The sequence below is a fragment of the Protobothrops mucrosquamatus genome, unplaced genomic scaffold, assembly GCF_001527695.2.
Source record: "Protobothrops mucrosquamatus isolate PMUCROS unplaced genomic scaffold, P.Mucros_1.0 scaffold1483, whole genome shotgun sequence".
Lineage (NCBI taxonomy): Eukaryota > Metazoa > Chordata > Lepidosauria > Squamata > Viperidae > Protobothrops > Protobothrops mucrosquamatus.
This window is the reverse complement of record NW_015387660.1, coordinates 8,938-31,978: the sequence shown is the minus strand read 5'-3', so window position 1 is coordinate 31,978 and position 23,041 is coordinate 8,938. Positions and strand designations below refer to the sequence as shown.

Sequence of the window (23,041 nt, the reverse complement as noted above, 5' to 3'; positions counted from 1 at the left end):
ACCCAAAACACAAAACTACATTAAAGCTTACATTCAATTATATATATATCACACCAATAAAAATCCAATTAACTCCGAGTAGCTCATTGGATTGAAATCTCTCCCTCAAGTTTATCCTCATGGAGTAAAATCTTTTTCTTCTCTTATTTTTAAATTTGATCAATAATATTTTACAAACTTTGGGGATTATTCAACATTACATAGAAGGACAGAAAACATACATTTACAAACTTATAAATACAAAACTACCTCAGAGCTTTCTTTCTATAGATATATCAACCTTATAAAAATTCATTGTCTAACTAAGTCATTAAATTTAAGTCATTCCCTCCAGCTTATCTTCTTAGAATAAAGTCTTTTTCTTCACAGGAGTGTCTATCAAGTCTCTTTTCTTCAAGAAATTCTCATCCTTGTTAATATCCATGAAAAAAAGTCCCAAAGTTGTTCTGTTAAAAGTTGTAGATTAACTTAGAGCACTTCCTCATAGAATAAAATCTTCTCTGAGGGTCTATCATATCTTTTTTTCTCAAAGGATTCTCAACCTTGTTAGTATCCATGAAGAAAAAATCCGAAACTTGACCACTTAAAAGTTGTGGATTTACTTGGCACTCTTGTTTCAATTGCACTGGGAGGGTTATAGTCAAACCATTATCATAAAAGCTGGTGTCAGATTTATATTCCAAGGTTACAGTTATTTGCATTGTCCAGTATTTGTGGAGTTGTCACAATGGGTTGATAATTTTCTACACCTATTTGTGTCTCTTGTTCTTTTTTAATATCATCTGTATGCTTTGTTTCTTTAGTCCCTAGCTGATTTATGGTATAAATGATTTTCTGTATGGAGCTTTCAAAGACTTCCCTGATGACTGACTTGAGCTCAGAATTAAGCATCTTCATAGCTCCCTCTAGTGGTCTGTTCCTTCTATTGTTAAGTTGGAAAAACGACAGTCCAGAGAGAGGAGATTCTCTGGGCGTGTCAGTTGTCGGCCATATCACTGGAAGCAGAATTGCTAGCATTCTTGTTATGTTTATTTGAACATATTTCTCAGGAATTAAAAAAGATGCTTAATATAAATTCTTTTTATTTAGGTTCATTAACTTCCTTTAAGATAAATTTCATTTTATACTTTTATTTTGATGCTAGACAACCCATGTCCTGTTGGGTCATTCATTTTTCCACGTATATAGGCGTGCGCTGATTCCCCTCCCCTCACGACCCTCAGAAGATCCCCAATAAAGCTGCCACCACCATCTCCTATACTGACGCACACAACTGCTTGCCCCTTTGCTTGGGGCACGGGGAACCAAGGGAGCTGCGGACTATAAGGAAAACTGTACCACCATCCCCAAGGTCCCCCTACATCCAGGGAGGTAGAGGGCTCACCCTTCCACTACTGGTGCCCCCCAGCCAGTCCAACCTTACTAGTAGGTATCCAAGTTGCCCTTTTTTCTTCCTTTCTCTTACCACATATAATGTAGACTTGCACCATTTTCCTTCCCCTCATGAGCCTTAGGAGAACCCCAGTGAAGCCGCCGCCTCTTCTGCTCACTAGACTGACCTGCAGAATTGCCTGCCACTTTGTTGGAATAAAGGGAGCCATGGACCATGAGGAAAACTGCACCCCCACTCATTCCAGTATGAGCCCAAGGGCCCCCTCATTCCAGGGCAGAAGATGGCTCAACTGTCGACCGTCAGTGCCACCCCTACCTTGCCAACAGGCATCCAAGTTGCTCCCTTGTTCTTCCCTCACCAGCCATCACAGTTAAAGAGATTTCAGATTTTGGCCTCAGTTCCAAAGCAGCTAATGGCCACTCACCCAATGGGCCTTGCTGCCAGACAATTGGGTGCAGTGGCCAAAGGGAGGTGGGAAAGAGGGTGGGGATATGCCCTCTCATCTTCCCTTGTGCCACACAACTTATGGGTTTCTAGGAATAGTAGTTAGAAGGCATGGTGCCGCTGAAGTGGCTACAATTTTGCTAAATTTCAATCCCACAGGAGTGATGGGTCCTGGATTTTGGACACATTCTGTAAGTTAGCCCATTTGAGGTATGTTGATTCAAAAATGTATGATGCACCATTTTGCCCAGTTGAAGGTTTCAAAATATCAAACAGACACAAGAGTTTTAGTAGTATATAGATATTAATATGGTACTTATAAACATAAGTTACAACTGTTTCACCAAAGGCTGACATAATCTTTCTGTATGCATATTTGGTTATATATTGTTAACCCTGCCTCAGCTTGCACTTTTAAGTAAAAATGATCCTTGACTCCATTTGTTGCAAAAGGTACAGTTTTATTAGAAGTCAAGTGAACTGCAGTAAAGCAAAGCCAGAACTTTGCCAGTTCCCCAAGTGAAAACCTTTCTCCCTTAGGCAATTCCCATTGCTGCACACACACACCCATCGTCCAATCAATCTCAAATATGTTTTTGAAACGGCCACTCTTGATTGTAGGCTGGTTCGCATTCTTCTCATCCCGAGGCGACCTTGTAACGCTGTCTCAGAGAGGCACCTTCACTTTTGTAACTTTCACTTTTCCCCCCAAGCACTCCCCCTCCCTCTCACATTCCCCTCAGGGTTCATGGCAGACTGGTGTGAGGTGGCAGTTCTGACATATATTGACTCTGGTAACTGCCTGGTGTAGTCCCTGGAGTTTTCTTCAAAAGATATTCAGAATTGGTTTGTGCTTTGCCTTCTTCCAAGGGCTGAGAGATAGAGTGCCTGGCTCAAGGTCACCCAGCCGGCTTAGTGCCTAAGGCAGAACTAGAACTCACAGACTCCTGTTTTCAAGCCTGGTGCCTTAAACACAACACTAAACTGGCTCGCAGACTCTTATTGGAGATGCTTTAATTTAAATTCCCGCACTATTCCTCCTCCAGTTTTATGATTCTATAAAATAATATTCACTTATTTTAGGCCACCAGTGCAGGTTAGTGATCCTTTTTGAACTGATGTTTCCAGAGATGAAATTTGATTTTAAATTACTTTTCCATCAAAGTTATTATAGATATAAATGAATTTAATAAATAGATAAATAAATAAATAAATGTAGATAATTATATGCTGTAGCCATTGCTTTAGTTAGTTGTTAGTTAAATAATACCATCGTAGGCCTCCATTATTTTCCCTTAGAATCTTTTTAAATATGGTGATTAAGCCAATGCAAACTAACTGGATCTAGACTCAGTCAATAATTGAGACCAACTAAATATAATGTTATCTTACTGTTTTAAGAATGTTTAATGTGGAAGGTGTCAATGCTGCTAACATCGGATGTTCTTGCTTTGACAACAGATGGAAATGTAGCCATCTTTTCTCTATCGCTTTTAGAGTTTGTTGATGCTGGGAGGGGGAATGTCAATGAGAGTCCAGCTAGTCATAACAATAATAACTCAGCCGTGGGAACCCAAGGTTATTAGGTCCAGAGTTGATAGAAATTTGGCGGGCAGGAGAGATGGGGAGAAAGCCCGCGCTTCAAGTTAATTGGGGAATGTGATTTATGACTGTTAATTGGAGGAGGGAATTACACTTTGCTACTTTGTGCCAGGGGAGGGGAATTCAGTTTTTGGCTTCAACTATGTAGTGCCGATATTTTGTTTCTCGAATAAAAGATTCTTTAAGGAAAACAATGCCTCGAAGTTCTTTTGAAGAGATTCATCTGTCGGAACCATGACATTAAGCCAAAAACTCCAATTTTTACCTAACTATCTTGGAGTCCCGAGCCCCAGTCGCTGTCCCTAGAATTGAGGGATAGACCAACAAAGATTCCGGGGTGCTGGTTTCAGGCACTCCTTCCTTCTCCATGCTGAGATCTCCCCACAGTGGGGAGGCCAGCAACCACTGATGGCGCCACCTCTTAGAGCAACCTTCGATAGGGACCCGAAGAAGCTGATCTTTTTCCTCAACCAGGTGCGCTCTCACTTGAACCACTGTGCCTATTTCTACCCGAACCCAGCCACTATGGTCGACGTGGTTGCTTCCAGCTTGGAAGGGGAAGCACCCGAGCTGGAGGACCCCCATCTCTTCTGACTGAGAGCAAGGTTCGAGGACCCATCCATTGCCCTCAAAGCGGAGGAGCAAGTCCACAAGATAAAGCAAGCCGGTGGGCCTGCAATGGAATACGTATGAGAGTTTTGCAAGATAGCCGGCCGAATAGAGAGGTGGCCCGAGCAATCCCTAGTCTATCACTTCAAGGAGAGACTAGACGACCACCTCTCCAAGGCCTGTATCTATCGAGCAGTTCCTAATCAGCTGCAAGAATGCTACCAGGCAGCAGTAAGACTGGATGTTCAGCTCGCCTGCTATAAGAAGCCACTCCCACAAGAAGCCAAGCCAAGGCCAGATCAACCCAAACGACAGCCACCACCACCCTCGAAAGCCTCCAACCGCCGCAGCTACTGACAATCCCAGGCTACCTGCAGGCCCACCGATCAAGTGCTTCAGATGTGGACAACAGGGACATCGAGCACTGAGTTGCCCAGTCCCTTACCCTCAGCAACAGAATAGACTGGGACCACCAGCGAGAAAGAAACCAGCCTAGCAGCCGGCGAAAGAGAAATCCAACTGGATCGCGCAGAAACCTGTCGCCCAAGTCACATCCCCCATGTAGAAGAGTGCCGAACCCCAAGCCGGACCTGCTGCCGCGTTATTAGCTTATCACTTGCCCTGAAAATGGGCATACGAGCAAGGCTGCTCTCCAAACCTGTGAGGTTTGAGCAAGCCAATGGCTCCCTAATGGGAGGAACTTTAGTCACTCAATTGACCGAACCCCTACGCTTAGAAATAGGTGAACACTGGGAGTTCATTTGTTTCATGGTGGCTCCAAAAATGACTGAGGCTGTGATCCTAGGATTAGCCTGGTTGGACAAATGGAAACCGTTTATCTGGCGGGAGAAGGGAACGAGGACTGCGAGGTTACCTATAGGACCCAAGCCCCCCCTTAACTCAACGGACATTACAGGAGAACCTAGACCACCCAATGGGCTAGCGCACATGGCTGCCTTGACTCAACCAGGCGAGCCACTCATCCCCAGTGAATACCGGGACCTAGCAGAGGCATTTAGTGAGAAAGAATATGACACTCTGCCTCCCCACCGGCCCAATGATTGCTCTATCGAACTGTTACCGGGAGCCAAACTCCCACGACCGAGAATGGACGCTATGTCCCCCCCTTGAGATGGAGGAGATGCAGCAGTATGTGGACAAAAACTTAGCGAGGGGGTTTATCGAATGGGCCAAGTCTGCCGTGGGAGCCCCGCTGTTATTTAAAGAAAAAAAAGACAGGTCGCTTTGTCTCTGCGTAGATTATAAAAGTCTGAACGCAGTGAGTGTGGAAAACAAATACCCCCTCCCCCTCCTGAAGGACTTACTGACCCACCTGGCAAAGGGGAGGGTCTTCACTAAGTTGGACTTGAGACAGGCTTATTACTGGGTGAGGATAAAGGAGGGAGATGAGTGGAAGACTGCTTTTAATTGTCCCATGGGGAGCTACCAATTTAAAGTCATGCCTTTTGGACTGCAAGGGGCTCCAGCTGTCTTCATGCAGCTGATTAATCAGGTACTACATGACCATTTATACAAAGGGGTTTTGGTGTATCTTGATGACATCCTGATATACAGCATGAATATGGCTGACCACATAAAACTAGTGAGAGAAGTGCTAAAGAAACTGTTGAACACCAAACTTTATGTTAAACTATCAAAGTGTGAGTTTCACCAGACCCGACTGGATTATCTTGGCTACAGAATTTCCAGCGAGGGCATTGAAATGGATCCGACCAAAGTGAAAGCCGTAGTTGAATGGCAGCCCCCAAAGACTCGCAAACAGCTCCAGAGCTTTCTGGGATTTGCCAACTTCTACCATCAATTCATCCCCTCCTTAGCTGAAATTGCCCTGCCCCTTATGGAATTACTAAAAACAGGCAAAGGGAGGAAAGCCACGTCCAGGCCAACCACTAGCATGGACTATGAACTGTCAAACCGCTTTTGAAAATTTAAAAAGACTATTTGCAGTCGAACCGGTCTTAAAGCATCCTTGCCCAGGGAAGCCCTTTGTGATTCAAGCCGATGCCAGCGACCTGGCCGTCGGAGCTGTGCTACTGCAAAAGAACCAGAGTGGGACCCTACAACCCTGTGCCTACACCTTGAAAAAATTCACTGACTATGAGAGGAGGTGGGCTGTGTGGGAAAAGGAAGCTTTTGCAATCCGTTGGGCTCTATTAAACTGGCAACACTATCTAGAAGGGAGTAAGGTGCCTTTCGAGGTCTGGACTGATCACAAAAACCTAGAAGCACTAAAGACTCCCCACAAATTGTCCCCGAAACAAGTACGATGAGCGCAGTACGTTAACTGTTTTAACTTCACCCTAAAGTACATACCGAGAGGAAAAAACTTCTTAGCTGATGCTCTGTCCAGACTGCCCCAGTACAAAAGCCAGCGTGAAGAGGTTAATGAGGCAATTATCTCCAATCCACAAACTGCTTCTCAACTTACGCCGCGCAGAGTCCCACCTTCAAGAGCCCCTAATCCCAATGACCCTGGGGCAAAGAAAATAAAACAAGAGCTCCTCACCGACCAATGGTTCAAGGACAATCAAACCTCCCTAACATGCAGGGATGGTTTGGCTTACAAAGGGGGAAAACTATTTGCCAGAGACCCTCCACCTTAACACGCTCCGACACGGCCATGACATAAAACAGACTGGGCACTTTGGATATTTAAAAACACTACACCTCATCTGCCGTCAATTCTGGTGGCCGGGATTGAAACGGGACGTGGAAAACTATGTCCGGAGTTGTGCTGTATGTGCCACCATGAAAACAATTCCGGGGAGGCTTCCGGTTTCGTCACACAGCCGCCATGGACAGCTGGGAGATCTGCTCTCTCTCCCCCGTTCAGTTTTGCATCGCTGGGGGGCCCTGAAAAGAGCCGAAAATCACCCCGAAGAGGCGATCAGCAAGGAGGGGCTTTTGCTGGATCGCAGGAGAGCAGCAACGCTCCTGTTAGACCTGGCAATCTCTCCAAACCGGCGGACAAAAGGACTGGCCATAGAAATATGGCTCGTCCCTGGGCTGCTAACAGCCGAAGTCACATTAACATCTGGCAAATTCAAAGCAGTGTGGAAAGGATTGGGTGAGATCTGCCTCTCTTACATCCTAATTACTTAATTACCTGCATAAGCTGCTAAAGTAATTTCCCCCCTGTGGTGAGGGAAGGGGGATTTTAGCCCTCCCTCCAGAAACAGCGGCTATCAACCACTTGGGAGTCTAAAACGTTGGAAAAATACTGGGATCCTAATTGGAATTCTATTTTTTAAAACTGGTGGATTATAAGACTTGTAACTTTCTACTCTCTATTTTTTTTTCTTCTCTGATTTTTACTCTATTATTGAAGATTTGGGTTCTTTTTCTCCCCCTTAAAATAGAGGGGGAAAAGAAAACTGAAAAGATCTAAGTAACTCTGAGATGACATTTGCTGGCTAAATTTGAGACTGTAACCTGCTATTCTTTAAGAGAGACTTGTTGACAGCTTTGAAAGTAGATAAGATATAAAGCAACCTTGAAGCACCATCTGCAAGAAACTCAGCTCAGCTTTTTACTTGGTGGACTTTCTGATTGTAAGCTTTTTGTTTAGTTTAATACACGACAATGGAAGAAGAACAGGAATGGATTTCTCCCACAAAGGAAGTACAGGAACAAATTCTTTATATGTTAAAAGCAATTATCCAAACTCTCCGTATGCAAGCTCAAACTATGACTTCAACTAAAGAATCATTTATACAGAATTTTATAGAGAAGGTGAAACAACCAAATGCTATGACAGAAGACTTAGATACTCAACATATACAAACAGTGGAAAACACAGAAAGGAAACTGATAATAGAGAACAAGGAAAGGACTTTTCTTATAAACCAGAAGGAATTTGAAGATAAAAAAGAAAAACAGATGAAAGAGAAGATAAATACTTCGGGACAACTGCATCGAACTGGAAAAATAAAGAGACGACCTGCTAAATCAGCTAGTCCTCTTAAGAAAACAGCAACTGAACGCCCTTATCAATATCAAACAATAGTTACAACAATACAAGGAGATCTTTTTGATGATTTAAAAGCGAAGATATGAAAGATGATTTGGCAGAGGAAAAAAGCTAGAATAAGACTGAAAGGGATTGGGGTTTTGATCTATACATGAGATCTAAAATAGAATATATTTAAATGGATAGAATATGTATTTTGAACATAAGATATTGTAATGATTTGAGATAAAAAAAAATTGGTTTTATAAAATCTAGAAATATAAATATCGAAATAAGAATATTATATTGTCTTATTAGCCTGTTAAGATATATGATAGAATTTACATATAAGGTCTGTATTTTAAATATTAGATTATATGAGGAATTGTGATAAAGGAATTGTGCTTAATTAAAATTTGGAAAAAAGATAAATATTAAATGTTAAATTAAAATATTAAGGGAAAATTAATCACCAGGTTACTGATTTGAATCAGTAAAGTTTGAATGTTCATAGATAACTAAGACTTGAATTTAAGATATTGTCATGAGTTGAGACACAGGTTAAATAAAACTTAGAAGTATAAATACCAATAATTAAATTTGTATATTGGCTTGTGGTATAAATGCTGATTGTTTATTTTATTTTTTTCTCTTTTTCTGGAAAGGAAGAAAGGAAGGAAGTGGAAAAAGGAAAAGAAAAAAAAATTTATTAGCCCTAAATATGAGATAGGAGACTGAGAAATTGGGATCATTTAAAATCCGGAAATGATAAAGATTAAACGTTAAATTTAAATATCAATGCGAAATTAAAGTTAAGAAAAACTTATTAGGTTATTGTCTAAAAAATGGAATGTCAAATTAATTAAGATATGTATAGACTGAAGATTATTGATGAATACTAGAAAGGTATTTTTTGTTTGATTGATAGAATAAGAACTGTATTGATCTGAATATGACAGTAGATCTTATGGGGGAAAGAGAGGGAATTAGTTGTTGTAATACTTTGAGATTTGTACTGATGATATTCAAATGTAATGGAATTACGATGCTCAACCGCCACGCTACTTTTCAAATATGTAAATGTAATATTGGAAAATTAATTAAAAACCTGGGCACAAAAAAAAAGAAAAGAATTCCATGGAAACCCCCTGGGTTATTGTAACCGTTGGCAGACCCTTCCCAACCATGGGAAGAAATTGCTATGGATTTTATAGTAGATCTACCTGAAAGTAGGGGAAATACGGTCATCTGGACTGTGATAGATCTGTTTTCAAAGCAGGCTCACTTCATTGCCTGCAAAGGGCTCCCGTCCACCCAACGACTAACCAAAATATTCCTGAAACATATCTACAGACTGCATGGCGCACCTAAATGGATAATCTCTGACGGGGGTGCAGTTCACAGCTAAGTTTTGGAGGAGTTTTCTTAAACTAATTGGCTCATCTCAAGGACTATCATCGGCTTTTCACCCATCTACCAATGGGACGGCTGAATGTGTGAACTCAATGGTGGAGCAGTATCTCCGATGCTATATCAACAAACGGACTGGACTGACCTCCTCTCTTTCGCAGAGGTGGCTTACAATAACTCTGTTCACAGCAGCACCGGCTTCACGCCTTTTAAAGTGGCCACAGGAAAAGAGTGCAGCCCAATACCCAAATACCCCCAAACTCCCTCCGCTTCCCAGACTCTTGATCAATGGGTGAGGGGGTGGGAGGAAGTTTGAAAAACCACGAAAACTGCTTTGAAAAAGGCTTCCGAGACATACAAAAAACAGGCAGATAAAAAAGGGCTCCTCAAAGAACATTCCAAGTTGGGGAAAAGGTTTATCTGTCAACTAAATATTTATGGCTTAAGTTACCTAGTAAGTTAGGACCGAAGTACTTAGGACCCTTCCCCATTGTAATGATCATTAACCCGGTCACGGTGGAATTAAAACTTCCTAGGCTCTTAGGAAAAGTTCACCCTGTTTTCCATTGTAGCCTGTTGAAACCTTTTCGGGGTTCCACCTTAAGACCTCCCCCTAAGAAGGCACCCGGACCCCTCGTGGTGGCAGGAAAGACTCACTATGAAGTAAAGCGTATTCTTGATTCTAGAATTTTTAAGGGAAAATTGCAGTACTTAGTGCAATGGAAGGGATATCCGTTGTCTGAGGCCATCTGGGTGAAATCTAGTGATTTCCAACTGTAAATAACTGTTAGAATAGTGTTTCTGAGAATTTGTTTTTGGTACCTATAGGGTAGACCAGATTTCATAACTACACAAAACCTCATGTAATTAAAACCTGGTCAGTTGGAGTGGTAAGATGACATGTCTTTCAGTAAAATAAGTTTAATATAAGTTTGATTATCTGAATGAATATGATTAGATTGAGAAACACCTCTCTATCCTTTATGCCCACGGTGGCGAACCTATGGCACGTGTGCCACAGGTGGCATGCAGAGCCCTCTCTGTGGGCACGCGCACCGTTGTCCCAGTTCAAGACCTTAAGTCTTGTCCATGAGCAACCTGCATCAAAATCTCCCCAGGCAAGTGGCTTTTTAAGCTGGGTTTTATAAAACCTTTTCGCTTTAGGCCGCCGCCACCGTGTGCAAAAAAAAAAAAAGTTCAATCAATGAATTTCAACTTCTCGCGGGAAAAAAAAATCTCGCAAAGTTGGAATTGATTGCTTGAACTTTATTTTTAGTCCCACACAGCGGCGGAGGAAGTGACGTGTCGGAGCTTGAAAGAAGGTGCCGCTTGGGGGTGGGGGGAGTGGCGGGAGCAGGGCGTTCCATGCGACGGGTGGGGCGGGGCCTGTCCATGGGGTAGAGAAGCAACGCGGCGGTGCTAGCATGGTGGTAGACCAGTTGCTTCCCTCCCCCTGCCAGACACCTGCCGAAGCCGTGCAGGGTAAGGTTGCCGGGCCCACCCCTGCCCAGATGCCCTCGCCTCCCCCAAGTGTTTTTTTGCTAACCTGCCTTTCAGCTGCATTCTGTTTCTCCATTCGCTTCTCAGCCTTCGCCGTGTGTTTGTGGGACTATCGGTAAAAAAAAAAAAGTTTCATCAGACTTTCTAACTTCTCACGAGATCTCACGAGAAGTTAGAAAGTCTGATGAAACTTTTTTTTTCACTGATAGTCCCACAAACACACGGCAAAGGCTGAGAAGCGAACGGACAAATGGAATGCAGCTGAAAGGCAGGTTAGTAAAAAAACACTTGGGGGAGGCGAGGGCATCTGGGCAGGGGCGGGCCCGGCAACCTTACCCTGCATGGTGGCAGGAGGGTGGGGCGCGTGCGCTTCCCATGCCAGGCCATCCCCTGCAGCCCTGGGGCGGACGTGCTAGGCGGTGAGCAGGGCGTTGAGGTGGGGGCTGGCAGGCCGACCAAAGCAGCAGGTGGAGTGCTGGAGGCTCGGGGAGGGAGGGTGCTGAAGCATGCAAGGAAACGAAGGTTTTTTTGGGGAAAAAAGGTCAATCAATCAATTCCAACTTCGCGATCTTTCACGAGAAGTTGGAATTGATTGACCTTTCCCCCCCCAAAAAAAACTTCCTTTGTCCTTGCAAGCGCTGGCGGTGGATTGCGAAGGAGAAACGGCACGGGGCTAGGAGTCAGGTAAGGAAAGAAAGGCAATTTCTGGAGGGAGCAAGGATTTCTTTCCTTACCTGCCCCACTTGTTCTGAGGCCGCTTTCCGCTCAACCGCGTTGCTCTTGCCAATGGCCCGACCGCCCACTTCAGCGCCCTCCCTCCCTGAGCCTCTGGCGATCCACCTGCTGCTTTGGTGGCTCTGTAGGCAGAGCTGCGAAGTTCTCTGTCAGAGAAGAGAACTTCGCAGCTCTGCCTACAGAGCCACCAAAGCTGTAGACGAATGGGCAGGCGAGGGGGAAACCTGCCCCACTTGTTCCACAGCCGCTTTTGGCCAAGCCGCATTGTAGCAACATTGGGTGCAATACACGATGCAGCAAAGAGCCGCGCCACGCCGAAACCAGCTGTTTGCCACCTCCTGCGCAATGCCGCTGCCATGAGGCCGCAGAACAAGCCAGGCAGTGGTGGTAAACCGGTATACCGGTTCCTTACCTCCGCCCGGCTTGTTCCGCGGCCTCATAGCAGCATTGGGTGTGATGCACGAGGTGGCAAATGGCCGCGGCTGGCAGCAAACAGCCACATCGCGCCAAAACCAGCCGTTTGCCATCTCCTGTGCAATGCCACTGCCATGAGGCCGTGGAACAAGCCTGGCGGCGGTAAGAAACCGGTATACCGGTTCCTTACCTTCACCCAGCTTGTTCCATGGCCTCATGGCAGCAGCATTGGGTGCGACGCGTGAGGTGGCAAATGACCGCGGCCAGCAGCAAACAGCCACGTCGCGCCAAAACCGCCATTTGCCGTCTCGCGCATCGCGCCCAGTGCCGCTACCATTAGGCCACAGAACAAGCCGGGCAGAGTTAAGGAACCGTTATACCGGATCCCCCCTCCCCTACTCCGACTGCTGCTGGAGGGCTGGCCCGGTATTCGCAGCGGGCTGCGGAGCCTCAGAGTGCGCCAGTCGAGGGGCTGGCAGGCTGTGGCTGCTGATGGACACAGTTGGCCCCAATGCACTCGCTGTTTACAGGGGCCGATGGTGTCAGGCAGCAGCCACCCCAGTCCCTGCCTTGCCTTGTCTTGCCCTGCGGCAATGGCATCCCTGCCCTGCCCCCTGCCTCACCTCACCTCACCCAACAGGACGAGCCTCCTACTTACCGTCCCACCCGCCAGAGACCCCCTGGATCTCCCCCAACCCTGCCTGGCCCCCACAGGCGTCCCCCACGAGCAACATTGAGGTGGCCACGCCCACCATGGCCACGCCCACCCAGTCTGCCATGACCACTGCAGCCACGCCCACCCAGTAGTCACGCCCACCCACTGGGCCATGCCCACCGGGCACCCGACGATAAATAAGTGGGGTTTGGGTTGCAGTTTGGGCACTCGGTCTCTAAAACGTTCGCCATCACTGCTTTATGCAGTAGACTTGTAAACTCTCCCAGTTTACCACAGTCTAGCATGGTAAATGGAGTTACTGTTGATGGGAAAGGAAACATCCACAAGTAGAGCTTTGCTCACAAGATATGCCCAGTTGGGGGTTGCTACCTTGTCTCCCACATTATAATCTTTACCAGGATACCCAAAATGGTATTTTTAATGGCTAAAAAGTTTACCCAGTAAGACAACTGTAGGAAAGTCTCATTCTGTGCCATAGATGCATATGCCAAAATGTGTTGCTTAATAAAATTAGATTCTGTTTGTCTGGCTTGCACATGACTTGTTTTATAGAGCTCCATTTCACATGCTTTAAAGCTGCTTCATATTTTTCTTCATGTGTTTACTGAAAAATAAAGACTTCTCTTCCTATTTACTGTGCTACTTTTTCAGCTGCTTCAGCAGCATCTAAAGAAACTTCTTAAGTGTTTATTAGAGATCAAAATAAGGTTTCCTTTTCGCTGATTTTCATGTTTATTCTCTTTCCATCTAATTTTTCGTCTTTATGTTCTGCATTTTTGTATTTTATTGCATTTGCCTAGGAGCTTATGATGCTCAAAATAGTATTCTGTAAATACTAAAATTATTATAGCAGTTATCTTCTACTCGCAGGCACTCCCTGTATTGTTTTTGCTGGGCAAGAAGCAATTTTTGTAAATTGCTAAATGTACTTCGTATGTTAAACTGGATATCTAGGCCAAAGTAACCCAGATGCAGGCCCCAATTATGTTTTTTATTTATTCATATTTTATTTGCTTAAATTTATGTAGTGCTGGATTCAACAAAAATGATTCCTACTGATTTGCAACATAGAAACATAAGAATAGACTAAAACTATCAAAGCTGATATAATGACAAAAGCTGACCACTTGTGTGAAATCTCCAGCTAGACTGGAGGGAGGGGTCAAGAGGCACCCATGTTTAGATTTGTTGCACTGCAGTAAGCGACACAGGCTGGACCTCCCCCAGTATCCTTAAAACATTATCTTGCTGTTCCCAAGGGAATGCAGTCAGTCTGGTGGGATTCTTGTAACATAGTTGACTAGCAATAAACTACTGTTGACACTCTTTACAAATGGTTCTGGTTGCTTTCGCCTGACACCACTAGAACAATAGCTATTTACTAGTAATATGGCTTACTAAAAAAAAGCCCTTTCACTGAATTTTAAAGTTATGGTATAATTCAAATGATGATACAGTTTTATTCATATGAATTTTTGGGAAACAAACATACAAGCTTTAATTCAAGCTTATAAAGCATTTGGAAAATTTCATCTGTGATGAACCTAATAGTAAAACTGAATGGTTTCTTTGCAGTGGCTTTGTATGCAATCAGTGCTGTTTATTTTGCTGGAGTGATGGTTCGCCTGATGTTAACTTTGACTCCAGTGGTTTGTATGCTGTCAGCTATTGCTTTCTCCAGTGTTTTTGAACACTATTTGGGTGATGATATGAAGAGAGAAAATCCTCCAATAGAAGACAGCAGTGATGAAGATGATAAAAGAAATCCAGGAAATCTTTATGATAAGGTGAGCCTTGAAGAGTTTGATGATAACTGTTTAAATTAAACATAAACATTTAATATATGTGAAAATCGTAGTGGAAATAGTAATGTTGTTTGTAATCTCTACATACTTAGCAAACTGTTCATTTTTTCTTCTTTCATTAAACCATTTTAGTGTCCAAAAACATGGTTGGATATATTAAATGAGGGCAGATTTAGATTATTACTATCCATTCATACATTCCAGTTTGAAAAACCATTTTCACCTGCAACATTTTAATTGTTAATGTCCTTTTTAAAATCAGAACTGGTGGGACATTTATGACTGAAAACAGGATTTTTAAACTCTAAAGTTTGACAGTAAAAGGGAAAGATTTTATTTGTTTTCTTTGCTCAGGCAGGTAAAGTGAGGAAACACATATCTGAGCAGGAAAAAACTGAAGATGGTCTTGGGCCCAATATAAAGAGCATTGTCACAATGTTGATGCTAATGCTGTTGATGATGTTTGCTGTTCACTGTACATGGGTAACCAGCAATGCCTATTCTAGTCCAAGTGTTGTCCTGGCTTCTTACAATCATGATGGGTAAGAGTCACTCTTTTTTATGTAACCTTTGCTTATGATGTATTGTAATTACTCAAAGCACTGCTAATATGTAGAGATAAATACTTTTACATGGTTTTAACTCTTATTTCTCTGACAGTACTCGGAACATTTTGGATGACTTTAGAGAAGCATACTATTGGCTAAGGCAAAATACAGATGAACATGCCAGAGTAATGTCTTGGTGGGATTATGGCTATCAAATAGCTGGAATGGCAAATCGAACGACTCTAGTTGACAATAACACTTGGAATAACAGCCACATTGCTCTGGTAAGTAGTGATAATTATCTTTATTGATCACAGATGTAAATGTACATATTGGTTACATATTCCATTATGTTCACCAAAGCTTAATTCTAAGAAACAGAATATGAGACAGGAATGTGCCAAGATTACAGTGGGATTTTTATAGAATTCAATTCAAACTTAAATATAATTTTTCAAACTTTATGAAGAAATGGAAGGGTACACAATAAAAATAGAATGTCAGAGCATGTTGGCCACTTATCATCTTTTGTTGTGTTCAATATTTCTCTTTTTCCAAAGCTGACTTTATATTTCAGTAATTTGTGGAAACACATATACAGTATATAAATACTGATTACAGTATCTATACCTTATTTATCCAAGAATGGGATTTTTTAAAATGTTAGTGCTATTTTAAACTACATGTTTTCATGCATGTGACCATGACAATGCACTCCAAATGAGGCTGGCATATAAGAACTGGTTCATTCATCAGAATAGCAATATATTTTACCATTCCTTTTTCCTCACAAATCTGAGTTTATGTTTATCCCAATCAAATAATAAGTTGCAATATAAAAATTGAATTGTAGAGTAGGAGATGAGGAAAATTCATGATTGTGAGGCTTACTTAATGACAGCAATCCCTGCAGTCTCATTTGCCACTAACTGAATCCCATGGTTGTTAGGCAAGGCAACTTCTTGCTGGCTTCCTGCAACCAAAGTCGGAGGGGAAGCTGGCAGGAAGTTGCAAGTTCCAGGCCAGCAGGCAGGTCAGTAGCTGCTGCCAGGTAGGAGAGAGAACAAGGGGTGCAGGGGAGGTACAGCGAGGGTGTGTGTGAGAGGTGCAGTGACGGCCAGGGAGGGTACGAGGTACACAAGAGCCATGGGATAGGGAGGGTAAGAGGTGAGGGTCGGGAAGGTTGGATGGGGGAAGGTGTGTGGGGGTGTGGTGCTGGTCAGGAAGGTTGTAGAAGGGTGCAGCATGGGTTGGAGAGGGTGCACAGGGGTGTGGCATGGGTCAGGGAGAGTACGCAGGGGTGTGGCATGGTTTGGGGAGGGTGCGCAAGGGTGTGGTGCAGGTTGGGGAAGATATGCAGGGGTATAAGTGGCTGGTGTGGTCCGAGCATAGAGGGGCTGGAGGAGGTGGAGTGGGAGACTTATCCCAGTGACTTGTGACCTTCCCTGGCAGCTTCCCCATTGACTTTGCAACATTGACAATCTGGCATGGAAGGTTGCAAATGGCAATCACATGAACGTGGGGTGCTGCAACCAGTTCGGAACTCCGGTCCAGCAAGTGTGAATCAGTTGTCAAGCACCCAGATCATGATCACATGATCATGGGAGTGTTGGAACAGCAGGAACTCTAAGAACCAGTTGTAACCACCATTCATTCAGTACTGTTGTAACTTGGATCAAGGGCTACCTGTATATAAAACATTTAACATAGGATTGCATTTTTATACTGTTACTTGGGGTGCCTTGAGCATTATAAGGGCTTTGTACTGCTTGCAGTTCTAGATTTTTCTGGAGTTAATATAGCCATGTAGTAAATCCTTGCTCAACTAACTTTATGAGTGGACAGTTTTCAAATAATGAATTGAAAGATACAGTAAGTCACCACAGCTTTACCACCTGTGAGAAACTGGTGACAATTTCAACTCCTCTTTCCAACCATTGTCATCTTGGCAGATAACATAGAGGATTGGATAGAAAATAGTATTTCTGAATGGATGAGGCTAATCCTTAGAAAGTTTGAATATGGATATTTTAAAATATTTATTTATATCCTGCCTTTATTATTCTTATAATGTATAATATTTGCTGGTTTGTGATATAGATTACTACCAAATTAATCTATCTTTTAAATTTGGTTGGCTTTATTTCACAAGAGATTAATAACCTGTTTGAGTAGGATGGGCTAATCTTGTGACTTGATAATAAAAATTTGCTTTTAGCATAGGTGAACAAAACTGTCTATGTCTGGTTCGTGTCATTTTCACACACATCAGTTTACAGGTAATCCTCAAGTTAACAACCATTTGTTCAGTGATTTAAGGCGGCACTCAAAAAATGCTACTTAATCCTGGTCCCCGAAGTTACAGCCATTGCAGCATCCCTGGGGTCACGTGATCAAAATTTGGGTGCTTAGCAACCCACCTTACGACCACAGGGGCACATCAAGTCCCCCAATCCACCTATCTCCTCCCCATTTCTTCCCTTTTGGTCACCCTGCACAGCAACACTAATTGGCAGCCCTGGGGCTGATGTAGAGGCCCAGGGCCTTCAGCAGTGTCAGCTGGCTGTCACCACCCCCAGGCCTCTACTTTAGCCTGAGCGCCACCACCACCAAGGAGTGCTGCCTCAAGCCCCACACTGGCCAGCCATCCCAGCGCCACAGAGCAAACTCCCAGCTGTCATCACTGCTGCATGCAGCTGATCTTCTCTGTGTTCTCTCTGCTGATAAGGCATGCCCGGCCTGACCCTATGTAAGGCAGCTGCTGGCTATGCCAAGCCTTCTTCCCAATGTCACTTGCACCATTCTCCAAATAGCATACACCCTGCACCCTCCTTCCCTGGCCTCCTGCACTTGTACTGCAGCGGGCCTAGGATCTTTCGCCTCCCACCCTTGGCCACGCCTTCTTCTCAAGCCTACTGCCTCTGACCATTTGCAGCCAGCTTTCCTCCTCTGCTGGTCCTCCCCCAGCCATTCTCCATGGCCAATGGGCCCCTTGTCCTCTGCCCTTCAGCCCGGCCCATTCGCCGAGGCCCTCTTTGTCCCAAGCCTTTGGCTGCATGGGACAGATAGCCGCCAGCCAATCAGGTGGCAGGTAGTAGCCATGGGAGACTGTCGGGGTGCTAGTTGGTTATCCCCGAAAGATTCCCTAACTTTAAAACAGCTCTTGGTTGGCGACAGTTACCCAGCACGAGGGGCTCAGGAGAAAGAGGTGCCAGCAATGCTAACTCCCAAGAATGAGGGACTCAGCGGCAGCTACAAGCATGGGAGGGAGGGAGGGTGGGGTGGGGCAAAGAAAGGAAATGAAACCTGATTGACAGGGAGCATAGTAACCCTGCCCCTACTCCGCAGAGGGCAGATCCCCATCATCCCCAGCCTGGCAGGGGTCTTCCTGCCCCACCGTTGCAGACAAAGGGGGGCTCCAGTGAAGAGGAGGAGGAGGAACAGGCTTTAAGCAAGCTCAGCAACCAGAGTGGGGATCCCCCCAAAAAACAAACGTGCTTCATGGGTAACCTCCCAGCACAACAGAAGTGACCAAAACCTGCTGCAACCACCCAGCAAACAGGTGGGGGGAGGAATAAAAACCAAACAGCCCCCCCCCGCCAACTCTTAACAGAAAACTCACGACAATGAAAACCTCGGACGGGGAAGAGCGTGGGCAGGCGGGCATCTTGCTTGGCTGATGGCTTGGGGAGGAGGGGGCTGCTTCACCCACCCCCAAACGCTGCCCTCTCACGAAAGCAGGATGAAAAGTTTGAAAAATGACAAGGAAAAAAGGTTAAAACAGAAGTGTCTCGCGATGGTTTTCTTCCCCACTCCCTTCTAGCAGTTTAAATATGTAAAGATCACAAAAGAAAAAACTTGGCTTTCTTTCGTTTTAATTCATAAGGGAGGAACCGGAGGATTTGAGGGTGGGCTTGTTTGTTTCAAAGGAAGGGAAAGAGAGAGGCTTTGGGGCTGTGGGGGGCATGGCAGGTGAATGGTGATGGCGCGCGGCTTCTGGCGTCGTGGGTGGGGGGCATTGGGGGCGCGGTCTTTTTAAAAGAGCAAAACGAGGCAAAAAATAAAAATCCCCCACTCCACCCCCCCAAGAGCTGGATGTGGATGTAATCATTTTTTTTTCTTGTTTTGATTCCCCCCCCCTTCCTCTGCCCTGTTTCCCCCCTCATCCTCTCTTGGGTGCTAATCACACTTCTCTGGCAAAGAGAAGCTGAGAAAATTTGTACTTAAAAAACGAAAATTATTATTATTGGATGACCCTTGGGGACACTGTGACTGTCATAAATATGAGTCAGTTGCCAAACATCCGAATTTTGATCACGTAACCCCGGGACACTGCGACCATCATAAATACAAGTCAGTTGTCAAGCGTCTGAAATTTAATGACATGACCCTGGGACTCTGTGACTGTCATTCCCCCCCCCCAAGCCATCAGCCGAGCAAGATGCCTGCCTGCCCACGCTCTTCCCCCTGTCCGAGGTTTTCGTTGTCGTGAGCTTTCTGTTGAGAGTTGGTGGGGGGGCTGTTTGGTTTTTATTCCTCCCCCACCTGTCTGCTGGGTGGTTGCAGCAGGTTTTGGTCACTTCTGTTGTGCTGGGAGGTTACCCATGAAGCACGTTTGTTTTACGGGCGGGATCCCCACTTTGGTTGCTGAGCTTGCTTAAACCCTCTTCCTCCTCCTCTTCACTGGAGCCCCCCCTTTGTCTGCAACGGTGGGACAGGAAGACCCCTGCCAGGCTGGGGATGATGGGGATCTGCCCTCTGCGGAGTAGGGGCAGGGTTAGGATGCTCCCTGTCAATCAGGTTTGATTTCCTTTCTTTGCCCCCTCCCCTCCCTCTCATGCTTGTAGCTGCCTCTGAGCCCCTCATTCTTGGGAGTTAGCATTGCCGGCACCTCCTTTTCTTGAGCCCCTCATGCTGGGTAACTGTCGCCACCCAAGAGCTGTTTTAAAGTTAGGGAATCTTAAGCAATGCGGTCATGTGATGTTGCACTATAGAACCACATCGCTTAGTAATGGCAATCCTGGTCCCAATTGCTGTTGTAACTTGAGAACTACCTCTATATGTAGTTTTTTGGTGTATATACAGTGAGGGAAAAAAATATTTGATCCCCTGTTGATTTTGTACGTTTGCCCACTGACAAAGAAATGATCAGTCTATAATTTTAATGGTAGGTGTATTTTAACAGTGAGAGACAGAATAACAACAAAAAAAAATCCAGAAAAACACATTTCAAAAAAGTTATAAATTGATTTGCATTTTAATGAGTGAAATAAGTATTTGATCCCCTATCAATCAGCCAGAGTTCTGGCTCCCAGGTGTCTTTTATACAGGTAATGAGCTGAGATTAAGAGCACTCTCTTAAAAGGAATGTTCCTAATCTCAGTTTGTTACCTGTATAAAAAACACCTGTCCACAGAAGCAATCAATCAATCAGATTCCAAACTCTCCACCATGGCCAAGACCAAAGAGCTGTCCAAGGATGTCAGGGACAAGATTGTAGACCTACACAAGGCTCGAATGGGCTACAAGACTATCGCCAAACAGCTTGGTGAGAAGGTGACAACAGTTGGTGCGATTATTTGCAAATGGAAGAAACACAAAATAACTGTCAATCTCCCTTGCTCTGGGGCTCCATGCAAGATCTCACCTCGTGGAGTTTCAATGATCATGAGAACAGTGAGGAATCAGCCCAGAACTACACGGGAGGATCTTGTCAATGATCTCAAGGCTGCTGGGACCATAGTCACCAAGAAAACAAAAAGGACTGAAATCCTGCAGCGCCTGCAAGGTCCCCTTGCTTAAGAAAGCACATGTACAGGCCCGTCTGAAGTTTGCCAATGAACATCTGAATGATTCAGAGGAGAACTGGGTGAAAGTGTTGTGGTCAGATGAGACCAAAATCAAGCTCTTTGGCATCAACTCAACTCGCCGTGTTTGGAGGAGAAGGAATGCTGCCTATGACCCCAAGAACACCATCCCCACTGTCAAACATGGAGGTGGAAACCTTATGTTTTGGGGGTGTTTTTCTGCTAAGGGGACAGGACAACTTGAGGGGGCCATGTACCGTCAAATCTTGGGTGAGAACCTCCTTCCCTTAGCCAGGGCATTGAAAATAGGTCGTTGTTCTGTCCCAGCCTACATACGTCCTTGTTACTGTACAAAGACAAACCCTCTTTTAACAGTAGACTGGAAAATAAACCCTTTTAATTTGAGTTACAGACCTGATAATTGTCCCAGGAAAACAAAAGCAACAGAACACTTTTCCAACGGAGCACGAGTCAAATAGGAAATAGCTCACAGACAAAATAAACAGACCATGATCTCTTGACTCTGAAGTTCTTTGCAAACGGTTGCCTCCAGCAACCAGCCCTGCCCACACATTCCCTTTTTGTTACGCAGCCCCCAAAGCGTGGCTTCTCACTGCTTTCTCCTCTTCCCCTGGAGTCGCCCCATTGCCTCCCTCTGTCCTACTCGTGTGTCCTGCCTACGTCTACGAGCGTCTCTGAGGTCTTCCAGCTGTGCTTCCTCCGAGTCCGACTCAGCTTCCCAGCACAGCTGGCTCTCAGCTCGATCACGAGTGAAAGGACCAGCCTCCTCATCAGTCTGTAAGTCCTGCAGCTCATCAGAGCCTCCCTCCGACTCTGATGGCTCTCCAGGCCCCTCCTCCTCCTCCTCCTCCTCCTCCTCCTCCTCCTCCTCTGATTCCCCAGACTCAACTACCGGGATCACAGGCTGGCACAGAATCACAACAGTCGTGCATGGGTATTCCAGCATGGCAATGACCCAAAACACACGACCAAGGCAACAAAGGAGTGGCTCTAGAAGCAGCACATTAAGATCCTGGAGTGGCCTACCCAGTCTCCAGACCTTAATCCCATAGAAAATCTGTGGAGGGAGCTGAAGGTTCGAGCTGCCAAATGTCAGCCTCGAAACCTTAATGACTTGGAGAAGATCTGCAAAGAGGAGTGGGACAAAATCCCTCCTGAAATGTGTGCAAACCTGGTGGCCAACTACAAGAAACGTCTGACCTCTGTGATTGCCAACAAGGGTTTTGCCACCAAGTACTAAGTCATGTTTTGCGAAGGGGTCAAATACTTATTTCACTCATTAAAATGCAAATCAATTTTATCCAGCGTTTTTCTGGATTTTTTTGTTGTTCTGTCTCACTGTTAAACCTACCATTAAAATTATAGACTGATAATTTCTTTGTCAGTGGACAAATGTACAAAATCAGCAGGGGATCAAATAATTTTCCCCCTCACAGTATTTGTATACAACTTTGGAACTAAAACCTGAATTGCTAAATTTCAAATTCACAGCTGGAAAATTAACCATCTATTAATCTTGAAAATGCTAATTAGAATGGTTTATTTAAAAATATGCACTTAACCAAATACATTTTAAGAAGAATATGTTCACTTTAAAAATATTTTTTTTTTTTCAATATAAAATTTTATTGTTTTTATCATAAAAAAAAAGAAATACATCACAGATATTACACAATGTTATATCCCATCCCCCCACCCCCCGGACTTCCCAAACCAACCTAGGCTAATATTCAAATACAAGTAAACAAATATTAATATCTCTAACTCCAAAATCTAAGCTTAAACAATCCATCTCCTCCGTATTAATAAAAATTATTCATTTAGTTAGTTCTTCAAATATCCAAAATCTTTACCGTTTCAGCAAGATAGTTTAACACCATCCCTTACTTATACAAAAAAAAAGAAAAGAAAAAAAATTCCCATCTTCCGTAAAGTTAACAAGTTAATTCTGTCATTTCATGAAGCTACCCTATAAAAAATCATTTGGAACCCTTAATAAGGTTTACAACTTCAATTACTTAATTATCCTTCAATCGTTTTCAATTATAACAACATTATTATATTTATAATAATCTTCCTTTTAATAAAAATAATTCATTTAATTAAT

General features: G+C 44.2%; 1 protein-coding gene across 1 annotated transcript in view; it reads left to right on the top strand.

Moving 5' to 3' along the window:
• The window catches only part of LOC107293036 (dolichyl-diphosphooligosaccharide--protein glycosyltransferase subunit STT3B-like), a 51,221-nt gene that overhangs the window by 25,912 nt on the left and 2,268 nt on the right, over positions 1-23,041 (top strand). The window contains exons 5-7 of the mRNA XM_015822165.1: positions 14,329-14,540; positions 14,913-15,100; positions 15,219-15,390. Coding sequence (XP_015677651.1) covers positions 14,329-14,540; positions 14,913-15,100; positions 15,219-15,390 — 572 coding nt within the window. The remainder of the gene's footprint in view (positions 1-14,328; positions 14,541-14,912; positions 15,101-15,218; positions 15,391-23,041) is intronic.